General features: G+C 44.2%; 1 protein-coding gene across 2 annotated transcripts; it reads left to right on the top strand.

Annotated features, from left to right (window-relative positions):
- The first annotated feature begins 1,343 nt into the window (after positions 1-1,343).
- On the top strand, positions 1,344-14,405 carry LOC120964003 (uncharacterized). Of its 2 annotated transcripts, XM_073500468.1 has the most exons (3): positions 1,344-1,661; positions 1,774-2,192; positions 9,017-14,405. In XM_073500468.1, the coding sequence occupies exon 3, from the start codon at positions 11,425-11,427 to the stop codon at positions 12,709-12,711; it is 1,287 nt and encodes a 428-aa protein (XP_073356569.1). In that variant the 5' UTR covers positions 1,344-1,661; positions 1,774-2,192; positions 9,017-11,424; the 3' UTR covers positions 12,712-14,405. The 2 variants fall into 2 exon arrangements, with proteins under 2 accessions (XP_073356569.1, XP_073356568.1); XM_073500467.1 differs by having other exon boundaries at positions 1,344-2,192.
- The last annotated feature ends 804 nt before the right edge of the window (positions 14,406-15,209 follow it).

Genomic DNA, 15,209 nt, shown 5'->3' on the forward strand with positions numbered 1-15,209 from the left:
TCACATCTGGGTGGATTGAGGCACCTGGAGAACCCAGTGTTGTCTGTTTGTATAAGGACCGCCACCCAGGCTCAAAGGGATCATAAGATTATTCATGCTAGAAACTTCCATGTGCAGCCACAAGCTATTATGGGCTCTAGCATAGTTGAGTAGGTTACAAGATCTCTTGAAGAGGTGGGCTAGCAGATGTAGGGGAAAGTAGGTGTACCGGTCCATCCAGAGTAAAGAGTGATTGTTTCTGAAAGGCTGTGTCTCGGTCATCCGTTTCTCAAACATCATGTAGTGCGAGAATCAAGCGGAGGTGATCGAGTCTTGTGGGGAAAAGTGCGCAAACCTCTGCAGAGTGTACAAACTAATCATGGTTAGCCGTGTCCCCGGTTATGGACAACTTGAGTATCTAGTACCTGGATTATCATTTGAATCTCATCACTATGTTACTTATAATTAATTTTGTTGGGTTAACGATGACACTTAATTGGGATTGAGTTGGAGGTACCTTCTCAATGTTTCACAACCACCATGATAGTTAAATAAAATTTATTCCTTTGAAGTAGGATAAAATTGGCTTTTCGCAAAACTGTAACCATAGAGCTTTCCACCAGCCATATATGCATATAGTATAGCATTATTATTGTTCATTGCTCTCTATGTGTTACTTTGCCAGCATATCCTATGTGCTGACCCGTTTTCGGGCTGCAACGTTTCATGTTGCAGACTTTTCAGACGACGAGTAAGGTGCCTTAGGTCGTGGTCTTATACTCAGTGATGCCGCTGGAGTTGATGGACTCACTTATCTTCCAAGTCTTCCGCTGTTATCGTTATTAGATGGCCTTAAGCCATGTTTATCATACTTAATCTCTTCGGAGATATTCGATGTAATAAGTGTGTGATTGCTACTCTGATATAAATCCTCCATTTGTACTGTGCGTGTCAGCATTACTGATCCAGGGATGACACTGGTGCACAGCAGCACAGGCCATTTGAGGTCTGGTCGCTACATATATAGGACAACACTATTCTAATCCCGGGATTAGAATAGTTATTTGGATCACGATCACCATATATAAGGGCGCACTCAGGAACTCCCGAACCGCGAAAATAAAAAGAAAAAAACATCTCCTCCACCTTCTGCCACACCGAACCTCCACCTCCCCCACGTCTCTGGATCCACCCGCCTCCCTCTCCCACACGCCCCTCCCAACCCACCCCCGCCGGCGCCGGCCCCATCCACGCCGCCGCGCGCCCCTCCCTCCTCCCAACGGCCGGCGAGCCCCCCCCCCCCCCCCCCCCAGCCGGGACAAGGCCGGCTTCCACTCCACGGATCCCCCCGCCGCATCGCCTCCTCCCTAGATTCTTCCCCCGGCACGAGCCTTCCTCGGAACCCCGACACGCCTCACTGGATCCCGCCGCCCCTCCACACCTCGGCCACCTCACCTTCACAGGGCCCGCCCCGTCCTCGGATCGGGCCATCGCGCCGCCCCCTCCCCTGGTTCCGGCCGGTGCGCCGCCTCGCCTCTGCTCCGGCACGACCTTCCACCCCGTCCGGCATGGCCTTCCCTCCCCTCCGACGCGGACTGCCCTCTGCTCCGGCGCGCCCTCCTCCTCCACAGCCCCATCCCCATCCTCCCTCGAACATCTTCCTCCCGCCTACTGCCACATGTGTAAGCTCGACCCACTGCATCTTCCTCCTCCTTCCTCCCACCGTTCAACTACACCAACCGGCGCCGTTCAAGTAAATCACCTAACGACTACCATCTCTATTTTTCTCCTCAGCCAGCAACCAAAATGGCGGCGACCGAGCCATCTCCTCTAGATGCTCTGCGTGTAGCCGCCGGCTTCTCGCACGCCATCGACCCCTGCCATCCCTGTATGTGCCTTCTTCCTCCTGTGCACGACGGACTTCCTCCCCCGCAGGTTGTGACCTTCTTACTCCAGTGCGGCTGCTAGCCAGCGCTTGCGTTCTCGCCGACCCATTGTCCGCTGCCGCTTCAGACCCCTTTGGCACAGTTGCTTGATAGCCATGTGCAATTGCTTCAGTTTTTTTACATGTGCTACTACATGTCTACTGGTTACTTCCTCCATCTGGCAGGGCGTCAACAGGGGAAGCAGGGCGCTGACAACCCACAAGTATAGGGGATCAATTGTAGCCTCTTTCGATAAATAAGAGTGTCGAACCCAACGAGGAGCTAAAGGTAGAACAAATATTCCCTCAAGTTCTATCAACCACCGATACAACTCTACGCACGCTTAACGTTCGCTTTACCTAGAACAAGTATGAAACTAGAAGTACTTTGTAGGTGTTTTTGGATAGGCTTGCAAGAATATAAAGAGAGCGTAAATAAAAGCTAGGGGTTGTTTAGATAAAGACACAACTAAATTAGTTTTAGTAAAGAGCTTGTTGTCACGAGAAAGTTATTTGTCCCTAGGCAATCGATAACTAGACCGGTAATCACTATTGCAATTTTATTTTAGGGAGAGGCATAAGCTAACATACTTTCTCTACTTGGATCATATGCACTTATGATTGGAACTCTAGCAAGCATCCGCAACTACTAAAGATCATTAAGGTAAAACCCAACCATAGCATTACAGCATCAAGTCCCCTTTATCCCATACGCAAACAACCTACTTACTCGGGTCTGTGCTTCTGTCACTCACGCCACCCACCATAAGCAAATCATGAACATATTGCAAACCCTACAGCGGGAATCCCTCATGCTTGCGTGACACGGAGAGCACCATAGGACAGCACCAATAATAAAACATGCAACTCAAACCAATCTTGATCATCAAATAGCCCATAGGACAAAACAGATCTACTCAAACATCATAGGATAGCCATACATCATTGGGAAATAATATATAGCGTTGAGCACCATGTTTAAGTAGAGGGTACAACGGGTAAGAGAGAGGTTACACCGCTGCATAGATGGGGGAATAGTTGGTGATGATGGCGGTGAAGTTGTTGGTGAAGATTGCGGTGATGATGATGGCCATGGCGGCGTTCCGGCGCCACCGGAAGAGAAGGGGAGAGGGGGCCCCTTCGTCTTCTTCTTCCTTGACCTCCTCCCTAGATGGGAGAAGGGTTTCCCCTCTGGTCCTTGGCCTCCATGGCGTGGGAGGGGCGAGAGCCCCTCCGAGACTGGATCTGTCTCTCTGTCTCTCTCTGTTTCTGCTTTCTCCGTCTGCTGCCCTTTCACCGTTTCGTGTATATATGGAGATCCGTAACTCTGATTGGATCCAAACCTTCGCCGTGATTTTTTTACCAAAAATTAGCTTTCTTGCGGCCGAAGAACAGCATCAACCGCCTTACGGGTGGCCCACGAGGGTCAGGGGCACGCCTAGGGGGGCAGGCGCGCCCCCCTGCCTCGTGGCCACCTCGGGCACCGTTTCGCGTTGATCTTTCTCCCAGATTTTCCAAATATTCCAAAAATAAGCTCCGTCCGTTTTTATCCCGTTTGGATTCCGTTTGATATGGATATTCTGCGAAACCAAAAACATGCAACAAACAGGAACTGGCACTGGGCACTGGATCAATATGTTAGTCCCAAAAATAGTATAAAAAGTTGCCAAAAAGTACATGAAAGTTGCATAATATTGGCATGGAACAATCAAAAATTATAGATACGACGGAGACGTATCAACATCCCCAAGCTTAATTCCTGCTCGTCCTCAAGTAGGTAAATGCTAAAAAAGATAATTTTTGATGTGGAATGCTACCTAGCATAATCTTGATCATATGTCTAACCATGGCATGAATATTAAGACACGAGTGATTCAAAGCAATAGTCTATCCTTTGACATAAAAACAATAATACTTCAAGCATACCAACCAAGCAATTATGTCTTATTGAAATAACATAGCCAAAGAAAGCTCATCCCTACAAAATCATATAGTCTGGCTATGCTTCATCTTCACCACACAAAATATTCACATCATGCACAACCCCGATGACAAGCCAAGCAATTGTTTCATACTTTTGACGTTCCTCAAACCTTTTCAACTTTCACGCAATACATGAGTGTGAGCCATGGACATAGCACTATAGGTGAATAGAATACGATGATGGGGGTTATGTGGAGAAGACAAAAAAGGAGAAAGTCTCACATCGACGCGGCTAATCAACGGGCTATGGAGATACCCATCAATTGATCTCAATGTGAGGAGTAGGGATTGCCATGCAACGGATACACTAGAGCTATAAGTGTATGAAAGCTCAAACTGAAACTAAGTGGGTGTGCATCCAACTTGCTTGCTCATGAAGACCTAGGGCATTTGAGGAAGCCCATCGTTGGAATATACAAGCCAAGTTCTATAATGAAAATTCCCACTAGTATATGAAAGTGATAACTCAAGAGACTCTCTATATGAAGAACATGGTGCTACTTTGAAGCACAAGTGTGGTAAAAGGATAGTAACATTGCCCTTTCTCTCTTTTTCTCTCATTTTTTTGTTTTCTTTTATTTTTCTCTTTTTTTTGGGCCTTCTCTTTTCTTTGGCCTTTCTCTCTTTTTTTCGTCCGAAGTCTCATCCCGACTTGTGGGGGAATCATAGTCTCCATCATCCTTTCCTCACTGGGGCAATGGTCTAATAATGATGATCATCACACTTTTATTTACTTACAACTCAATATTACAACTCGATATCTAGAACAAAGATATGACTCTATATGAATGCCTCCGGCGGTGTACCGGGATGTGCAATGATCTAACGTAGCAATGACATCAAAAAATGGACAAGCCATGAAAACATCATGCTAGCTATCTTACGATCATGCAAAGCAATATGACAATAAATGCTCAAGTCATGTATATGATGATGATGGAAGTTGCATGGCAATATATCTCGGAATGGCTATGGAAATGCCATAATAGGTAGGTATGGTGGCTGTTTTGAGGAAGATATAAGGAGGTTTATGTGTGATAGAGTGTATCGTATCACGGGGTTTGGATGCACCGGCGAAGTTTGCACCAACTCTCGAGATGAGAAAGGGCAATGCATGGTACCGAAGAGGCTAGCAATGATGGAAGGGTGAGAGTGCGTATAATCCATGGACTCAACATTAGTCATAAAGAACTCACATACTTATTGCAAAAGTCTATTAGCTATCGAAACAAAGTACTACGCGCCTGCTCCTAGGGGGATAGATTGGTAGGAAAAGACCATCGCTCGTCCCCGACCGCCACTCATAAGGAATACAATCAATAAACACCTCATGCTCCAACTTCGTTACATAACGGTTCACCATACGTGCATGCTACGAGACTTGCAAACCTCAACACAAGTATTTCTCAATTTCACAATTACTCAACTAGCACGACTCTAATATCACCACCTTTATATCGCAAAACTATTGCAAGGAATCAAACATATCATATTCAGTGATCTACAAGTTTTATGTAGGGTTTTATGACTAACCATGTGAATGACCAGTTCCTGTCATCTCTCTAAATAGATACAAGTGAAGCACGAGAGTTTAATTCTTTCTACAAAAGATATGCCAACGCTCTAACAAATATAAGTGAAGCAAAAGAGCATTCTACAAATGACGGTTGTCTATGTGAAGAGAAACAGGCAATCCAAACTTCAGATGATATAAGTGAAGCACATGAAGCATTCTATAAAGCCATACTCAAAAGATATAAGTGAAGTGCGAAGAGCATTCTATAAATCAACCAAGGACTATCTCATACCAGCATGGTGCATAAAATAAAATTGAAAACTAAATGCAAAAGACGCTCCAAGATTTGCACATATCACATGAATGAAACGAATCCGAAAACATACCGATATTTGTTGAAGAAAGAGGGGATGCCTTCCGGGGCATCCCCAAGCTTAGACGCTTGAGTCTCCTTGAATATTTACGAGGCATCCCCAAGCTTGAGCTCTTGCCTCTCTTCCTTCTTCTCACAAACCTTCTCGATCATCGAACACTTCATCCACACAAAACTTCAACAGAAAACTCGGTAAGATCTGTTAGTGTAATAAAGCAAATCACTACTCTAAGTACTGTTGCAAACCAATTCATATTTTGTTTTTGCATTATGTCTACTGTAATATTACTTTTTCATGGCTTAATCCATTGATATAAATTGATAGTTTCATCAAAACAAGCAAACTATGCATCAAAAACAGAATCTGTCTAAAACAGAACAGTCTGTAACAATCTGAACATTCACCATACTTCTGATACTTGAAAATTCTGCCAAAATTAGAAAAAATAAACAATTTGTATAGAAAGACAGTGCAAAAAGAATCAGAACCGTTTGACATTGCAGTAAGAAATGTAAAATCGCGCACTACAGCCAAAGTTTCTGTCCTGCACCGCAGAAACCAACAAGCATTGTAAACATCCTAAAGGCAAACCTTAGCACATTATTTTGATAATACAATGGAATTGTACAAGGGGATAATTATTTTTTTTGAAAAGTTTCTGTAATCAAGATTCACAAAGTTTCCGTGAGCATGAACAAAGTTCAAGGAGCTCTCCCACTTCAACATTGCTTGTCTTTCTCACTTTCACTTTCCTTTTTGAAAAAGTTTTGGGTTCCCCTCTTTATTTTTGTTGTTTTTAAACTATATGAAAGCACTCAACAGAAATAAATAACTCTGTAAAACTTCCGGGTTGTCTCCCTGGCAGCGCTTTCTTTAAAGCCATTAAGCTAGGCATATTGTGCTCAAGTAATGGATCCACCCGGATCCCAAGGTATATCAAAGCCAATTTTAATTAACAATGATTTGTAATTTAGTAGTGAGCACAAAGCAACATATATCATGTAATAACGAAGTCTAATTCTCTTCCTATGCATCGGCATGTCATAAAAGAACAATTCATGCACACATAGTAAAGGCCAATGCATAGTATAAACAGTTTCTTGCAATTTTATCGTGTGGGAAACATAGAGAGGTGGAGATATAGTTCCTCTCTCATAATAATTGCAAGTAGGAGCAGCAAGCACATGCATATTATATCTATCAAAATCATCATGTGCAACGGTAAATGTCAACCCATCAATGTAATCCTTAATAAGTGCAAACTTCTCCCATATAGTGTAGTTTGGAGAATTCAAAAAGATAATAGGACTATCATCTGTGGGTGCAATAGCAACAATTTCATGTTTAACATAAGGAACTATAGCAAGTTCATCTCCATAAGCATAATTCATATTGGCATCTTGGCCACAAGCATAGCAAGCATCATCAAAAAGGGATATTTCAAAAGAGTCAACGGGATCATAGCAATCATCCTTCGGTAAGCACGAAGGGAAATTAAACAATGTATGAGTTGATGAGTTACTCTCATTAGAAGGTGGGCACGGGTAGCTAATCCGCTCTTCCTCCTTTTGTTCTTCGCTCTCCTCCTCATCTTTTTCATCCAATGAGCTCACAGTTTCATCAATTTCTTCTTCCATAGATTCCTGCAAAATATTAGTCTCTTCTTGGACAGCGGAGACTTTCTCAATAAGTGCATTAATATCATAATTGTATTCATAATTCTCATAACAATATTTAAGGATAGCTAATTTTTAGGTCTATAAGCAGCATCATCAAAATCTTCAAACTCTTTAAACATAGATTCTGCAACATCCCAAATTTTCAATTTGGAATGTTATACACTAGATCATCATTGCATAGCATATTTTATTGCATTTTGGCTAATCCTCGAAATCCTAAGCAGCTCAAGGACCCTCGGAGAGAGTTGGGGATTTCCCGGTTTTCATATTTGATTTTCATCAAATTATGAAACGAGGATTTTGGTTTTAATTATTTTTCACTCCGAAAAATATTTCATATAAATGTATATGAGAGGAAAAAATATGACTTCTCCAAAATAATTGAGATATTGGAGGAAAAATATTAAAATCAAATATTCGATTTTTTTGGATTTTATTGCATTTTATTTGCATTAGAAAAATTTGCACGTTTTCAAAATTGCATTTTAGGGCCAAGAAAATGTTCATCGCGTTCTAATTATTTTAATTAGACGGTGAAAATTTTGTTTTGGCATTTTTAGATTTTTATTTATTTTTCTAGGATTTATTTTAGTTCAGAATAATAATAAAAATTCGCCCGCGGACCGAACTGGGCCGAAGGCCCAGCCGGCCCACCTGCCGCGCCGCCTCGCCCGAATCATGGCCGAGCCGGACTCCCGCCGGAGTCCGGGACGACGCCGCCGCCGCCGCCCGGGGTCGCCCCCTTCTCCAAGTCGGACGCCCCCCCGAACCTATAAGTACCCCGCCCCGCCACCTCGTTCCCCACCCCGAACCCCGCCGCCCGCGCCACCAACCGCCGCCGTCCCCGAACGCCGCCGCCGCGGGAAGCCGCCGCCCGACGCCCGAACGCCGCCGCCCGACGCCTCCCGTCGACCCCGCCGCCACCCGCCGCCCGGACCCGCAACCCCGCCGCCCCACGCCGCCTTCTGAACCCCGCCGGAGCCGCCCGACCCCGCCGGACCCGAGGTAGCCGTCGCGCCGGTTTTCGCCGGAATACCATGCAGTTTTTTTGAAACCCCGGTTTATTTTTTTTATAGATCGGTTTGGGTTTTTTCGGTTTAGTCTTTTTAGCGAGCGTTCGCTCGTTCGTTCGTTTTAACGAGCGCGTTCATCGTTTAGTTACAGTTAACGAACGTTCGTTCGATAAACTGTTCGTCAGTTTATCATTTTCTCGGATTTTTCTGCGATTATTCCATATCGCGATTTCTGATCCGATTTTCCTTCTAGTATAACTTTTCACTCGTTTATCAGAATCAGGCGATTCAATCGCCTGGAGTTTTGTCTCGAAATTCTCTTTCCGTTTAACCAACTCAAACAAGTTTTTGCTACTGTAAAATTTGACTTAGATCCAGATTAGTAAACGAAGCTTGTTTCTTTCGCCGTTTGACTTTCGTTGCTTCGTTTGATTTGATTATTTTTGCAAACCAGAGTTCTTAAGTTGAACTTTCTGGTTAGATCTTTTATTTGAGTTTTACCTGTGCATTAGATGAGTGCTTATTGTATGCTTGTTTGTTTGCGATAGAGTACCCGGAGTGCGCTGCTTGCTACTTCGAATCTCTAGGTTTCACGGATCATCAGCAAGGCAAGTAACACTTTGATCATACCTCTTTACTACCCAGTTTTATTGCATTAGACCAATCCTCAAACAATGCATGATTAGGATCTGATTAAATTGTGGGTATCGGGAAGTAGATGAGGTAGTACCTATTACCTGTTTTGTTATCAAACCTTTGGGAGTTACTTCTACGTTTGCTCATATGGCTATGCTATGCTAGTAGACGTGGATTGGGTTTGAGAGATCTTTCTATGAAAGTTGTGAGATTGTTAATTAATGGTTAAACTTAAGCTGGCAACTTAAACTCACATCTGGGTGGATTGAGGCACCTGGAGAATCCAGTGTTGCCTGTATTTTTTGGAAATCCCGGGGTTCCGTGTGATTATCCTATGGACCGCCACCCAGGCTCAAAGGGATCATAAGATTATTCATGCTAGAAACTTCCGTGTGCAGCCAGAAGCAATTATGGGCTCTAGCATAGTTGAGTAGGTTGCATGACCTCTTCCAGTGGTAGGCTAGCAGATGTAGGGGATGTAGGTTGGTACTGTCTACCCGGGGTTAGAGTTAATGCTTCTGAAAGACTGTGTCTCGGTCATCCATTTCTCAAACACCATGTAGTGCGAGAATCCCAACGGAGGAGATCGAGTCTTGTGGGGAAAAGTGCACAAACCTCTGCAGAGTGTACAAACTAATCATGGTTAGCCGTGTCCCCGGTTATGGACATCTTGAGTATCTAGTTTTTGGATTATCATGTGAATCTCATCACCATGTTACTTAAGTTAATTTGATTGGGTTAATCACGTTCTTAATTGGGATTGTGATGTTGTCAACCATCTCAATGTTCAACAACCACCATGATTGTTAAATAAAATTTTATTCCTTTGCAGTAGGGAAAAATTTGCTTTTCGCAAAACTGTAACCATAGAGCTTTACACCAGCCAAATATGCATGTAGTATAGCCTTATTCTGTTCATTACTCTCTATGTGTTATATTGCCAGCATATTCCATGTGCTGACCCGTTTTCGGGCTGCAACGTTTCATGTTGCAGACTTTTCAGACGACGAGTAAGGTGCCTTAGGTCGTGGTCTTATACTCAGTGATGCCGTTGGAGTTGATGGACTCACTTACCTTCCAAGTCTTCCGCTGTTATCGTTTTTAGATGGCCTTAAGCCATATTTATCATACTTAGTTCTCTTTTGAGACACCCGATGTCATAAGTGTGTGATTGTTACTCTGTTATAAATCCTTCGAGTACTGTGCGTGTCAGCATTACTGATCCAGGGATGACACTGGTGCACAGTAGATCAGACTGTTTGAGGTCTGGTCGCTACAAGATGGTATCAGAGCACACGCTGACTGTAGGACACGACCACTAAGCTTAAACCCTAGAACACTACTCTCTTCTCATTTCCGACTCCTCTCCATTTTCTACTCTTTTAGGAATGGCGGATGCAAGGAACAAGTTCATGCAACCGGATGAAGATACACCATTTGGAGGCCACTTGAAGGAAGTCACTAGATACCTGAACATCGGAATTCCAAGCTTCACCGGAACCTACAACGCCACACTACCAGAAGAGGAGCGATGGATGATTCAAGTTCAAGTTCCAGGAAGGACGTTCATGCCAGTCACTGAGCCCATAGAGTTTTCCTTTGATGCACCAACCTGGAGTTTAGGAGAGAGCATGGCAGCCCACATCACTATGGGACGCATTGGAGAAGTTTACCACAAGGAGCTTAAGGATACTATTTATCAGATTTGTGGGCGCCGAGATGAGCAATGGGAGATGATCAACACCAAGAAGGATAGATCAATTGCAGCTTTCATCCAGGAGTTAAACCAGCACATTCGTCGCCAGGAGAACCAAATGTGCGCAGGCATGATAGATCTGAAGAAGGCATTGACCAAGATCACGGAACTGGAGGAAGAAATCAAGTCTACACGTGATGGATATGAGGTGGAAATCGCAACATTACTGGAGAAGAATGAAGACCTGATAAAGAAGATCGAAGTTTTCATGGGAGACCCAGCACCAGGAGGAGAAGATGATGATTCTACTTGCCCAGAGAACTACATCATCATCGACGACACCGACTCGGACCCCAGTGAAGATGATTTTGTTGATGAAGCTGGAGCAGATATCATGGAGTCTTCAACCGATCAAAATTTCTAGTAGACCACCATAATCAGTAGTAGTATTTCCCCATGTATAAAGTATAGTCCGAGCACTTTGTAACGATAGTTAGATCGATTGTATGCCTTGTTTGAATTGATTGAGTGGTATTGTTTGTGTTTGTCTCATGTGCATATGGGTAGTGTTTTCCCTCTAGACCTCATTCTATTCTAAATTCTCATCCTTTCTAAACCTAGCAGATGCCTCCGAGACGCGACGCCGGATTTGTTTTTCCACCGGAGATCACTCAGTTGATTCAGCAGCAGAATGACCTAATGCAAGTGTTAGTACAGAACCAAGGCAACAACAACAACAACAACAACAACAACAACCCACCACCACCACCTGTTGATCATTTGGCCCGATTCTTGAGGTTGAATCCACCGGTGTTTTCCAGCAGCACCGAGCCGATTGTTGCAGATGATTGGCTCCGCAAGGTTGGAAGGGAGCTGACCACTGGAGGATGCACATATGCGGAGAGAGTGCGTTTTGCCGCACATCAACTTGATGGACCCGCAGCATCATGGTGGGGGAATTACACGGCCACTCACCCTATCGACACTGTCGCATGGGACCAGTTTCACCAAGCTTTCTGTACTGCCCATGTTTCAGCAGGAGCTATGGCTATGAAGAAGCGTGAGTTTCGCAATCTACGCCAAGGAGGACGCACCATAGGCCAGTATGTGGAGGACTTTAGTAAGTTAGCACATTATGCCCCAGATGACGTTGCTACAGATGCAGCCAAGCAGGAGAAGTTTCTGGAAGGACTGAATGATGAGCTAAGCATGCAGTTGATGGTAGCAACCTTCAACAACTACCAGGAGTTGGTAGATAGAGCTCTCATGATTGAAGGGAAGCAGCAACAGATTGAAAGCCGCAAGAGGAAGTATGGACAAGGGAAGTACAATTCTGGAGCTCATCAGAAGCCACGTTTTACCCCGAATTCAGGAGGACATTTTCAGCATACCCATGGAGCAGGAGGTTCGCACAACCATAGTGGACCCAAGAATGGTAATGGGAATGGAGGAAGCAACGGACAGAACCGTACCAACCCATCGACCCCAACTAAGAAAGATCTGAGCCACATTACTTGTTACAAATGCCAGAAGACTGGACATTATGCAACTGAATGCCCGGAAGCTAAGAATGGAAATGGCAATGGAAGCTCTGGGAAGGAGCCCAACCCTTTCAACAAAGGACAAGTGAACCATGTTTACGTGGAGGAGGTTGAAGCACAGCCTGATGCGGGGATAGGTAAGTTTTTGGTTAAGACATTTACTGCACTCGTTCTTTTTGATACTGGTGCATCGCATTCATACATATCAAGGGGATTTGTGGATAAGTATAAACTGCCAACCCAAGCCCTTAGGTCACCCATGTTAGTAACCTCGCCAGGAGCAGAGTATATGGCTAATCTATGGTGTGATCAGTTACCATTAAGGATTGGTAACTACGTGTTTCCCTCAGACCTAATAGTATTGGAATAGCAAGGATTGGATGTGATATTAGGCATGGATTGGTTATCGAAGTATGGAGGGAACATTGAATGCGCTAGTAAGTCGATTTTGCTTACCACCCCAGAAGGAAGAAGGATAAAGTATGTATCCCGGCATGTGCCGAAGAGGACTCAGGTGAATTCCTTATCAGGAGTTGTACAGGAGGAAGTACCAGTGGTGAAGGATTTCCCTGATGTATTTCCAGAAGAGTTGCCAGGCATGCCACCGGATAGAGACATTGAGTTTTTGATTGAGCTTTTGCCAGGCACAGGGCCGATATCTAAGAGACCATACAGGATGCCCGCTAAGGATTTGGAAGAAATTAAGAAGCAGATTAAGGAGTTACTGGATAAAGGCTATATTCGCCCAAGTTCGTCACCTTGGGGATCACCAGTGCTTCTAGTGGAGAAGAAGGATGGATCGTTAAGGATGGTTGTTGATTATCGAGGATTGAATGAAGTGACCATCAAAAATAAGTACCCACTACCGATGATCAATGATCTGTTTGACCGATTGCAAGGAGCTAAGGTATTTTCCAAGATCGATCTGTGATCAGGATACCACCAGTTGAAGATTCGAGAGTAGGATATACCTAAGACGGCTTTTACCACTAGGTATGGGCTGTACGAGTATACCGTTATGTCATTTGGTCTGACTAACGCACCTGCATATTTCATGAACCTGATGAACAAGGTGTTTATGGAGTTTTTGGATAAGTTCATCGTGGTGTTCGTTGATGATATTTTGGTCTACTCCAAGAATGAAGAGGAGCATAAGGAGCATTTGCGTTTGGTACTTGAGAAGCTTAGAGAACATCAGTTATGCGCCAAGTTCAGCAAATGTGAATTTTGGTTGAAGGAAGTTGGATTCCTCGGACATGTTATATCCGGAGAAGGAATGGCAGTAGACCCCACCAAGGTTGTCACTGTGACAAACTGGGAATCACCCACATCAGTTGGAGAGATCCGGAGTTTTCTTGGACTTGCAGGATACTATCGGAGGTTCATTGAGAATTTTTCGAGGATTGCTAAGCCCATGATGGAGCAGTTGAAGAAGGACACCAAGTTCAATTGGACTGAGGAATGTGAAGCTAGTTTTCAGGAGTTAAAGAAACGTTTGGTTACATCACCAGTGTTGATTCTGCCAGATCAGCGCAAGGATTATGAAGTTTACTGCGATGCTTCACGTCGAGGACTTGGAGCAGTGCTTATGCAGGAAGGAAGAGTTGTTTCATATGCTTCATGACAACTTAAACCCCATGAGAAGAATTACGCTACGCATGATTTGGAGTTAGCACCTGTAGTGCATGCGTTGAAGACATGGAGACATTTTCTCATCGGAAATCACTGTGAGGTGTATACGGATCACAAGAGTTTGAAGTACATTTTCACGCAGAAGGAGTTGAATCTCAGGCAAAGGAGATGGTTGGAACTCATAAAAGATTATGATATGAGATTGCATTATCACCCCGGAAAAGCTAACGTAGTAACCGATGCGTTGAGCCGCAAGAGCCATGTCAACACACTCATGATTGGAGAGTTACCCAAGGAGTTAGCCGAGGATTTTCGTGAACTACGTTTGGAAATAGTTCCGAGAGGCTATGTAGCAACATTGGAGATTCAGTCTACCTTGATGGAAAAGATCCGAGAAGCACAAAAGACAGACAAGGAGATTGATGAGATAAAGGAAAAGATGAATAAAGGAAAAGCCAAGGGATTTCGTGAGGATGAGCACGATACCTTATGGTTTGAGGACCGCGTTTATGTGCCCAATGATCCGGAGATCAGGAAGTTGATCTTACAAGAGGCCCATGATTCGCCGTATTCGATTCACACAGGAAATACCAAGATGTATTTGGATTTGAAGGATGCTTTCTGGTGGACCGGAATGAAGAAGGATATTGCGGAGTATGTAGCAGTTTGTGATGTATGTCAGAGAGTGAAGGCAGAGCATCAGAAGCCAGCAGGATTGCTACAGCCATTGCCGATACCCGAATGGAAGTGAGATAAACTAGGCATGGATTTTATCACGGGATTGCCCAGGACTCGTTCAGGCTATGACTCGATATGGGTTGTAGTCGATTGTTTGACGAAGGTAGCTCATTTCATCCCAGTGAAGACCACTTACACCAGTGCTAAGTTGGCAAAGATATACATGACTAGGATCGTATGTCTGCATGGAGTTCCGAGGAGCATTGTATCAGATAGAGGAACCCAGTTTACTTCAAAGTTTTGGAATCAGTTGCACGAAACTTTGGGTACCAGGCTAGAGTTCAGTACAGCCTTTCATCCACAGACAGACGGACAGACCGAGAGAGTCAATCAGATTTTGGAAGACATGCTGAGAGCTTGTGCGCTAGATTATGGATCCAGTTAGGACGAGAATTTGCCATATGCAGAGTTTTCTTACAACAACAGTTATCAATCCAGTTTGAAGATGGCCCCTTTCGAAGCTTTGTACGGAAGGAGGTGTAGAACACCATTGTTATG

This window comes from Aegilops tauschii, chromosome 5 (genome assembly GCF_002575655.3).
Source record: "Aegilops tauschii subsp. strangulata cultivar AL8/78 chromosome 5, Aet v6.0, whole genome shotgun sequence".
Lineage (NCBI taxonomy): Eukaryota > Viridiplantae > Streptophyta > Magnoliopsida > Poales > Poaceae > Aegilops > Aegilops tauschii.

Excerpts from the sequence above, each read along its gene's own strand:
- LOC120964003 (XM_073500467.1), top strand. The coding sequence starts at position 11,425 with ATGCCTCCGAGACGCGACGCCGGATTTGTTTTTCCACCGGAGATCACT.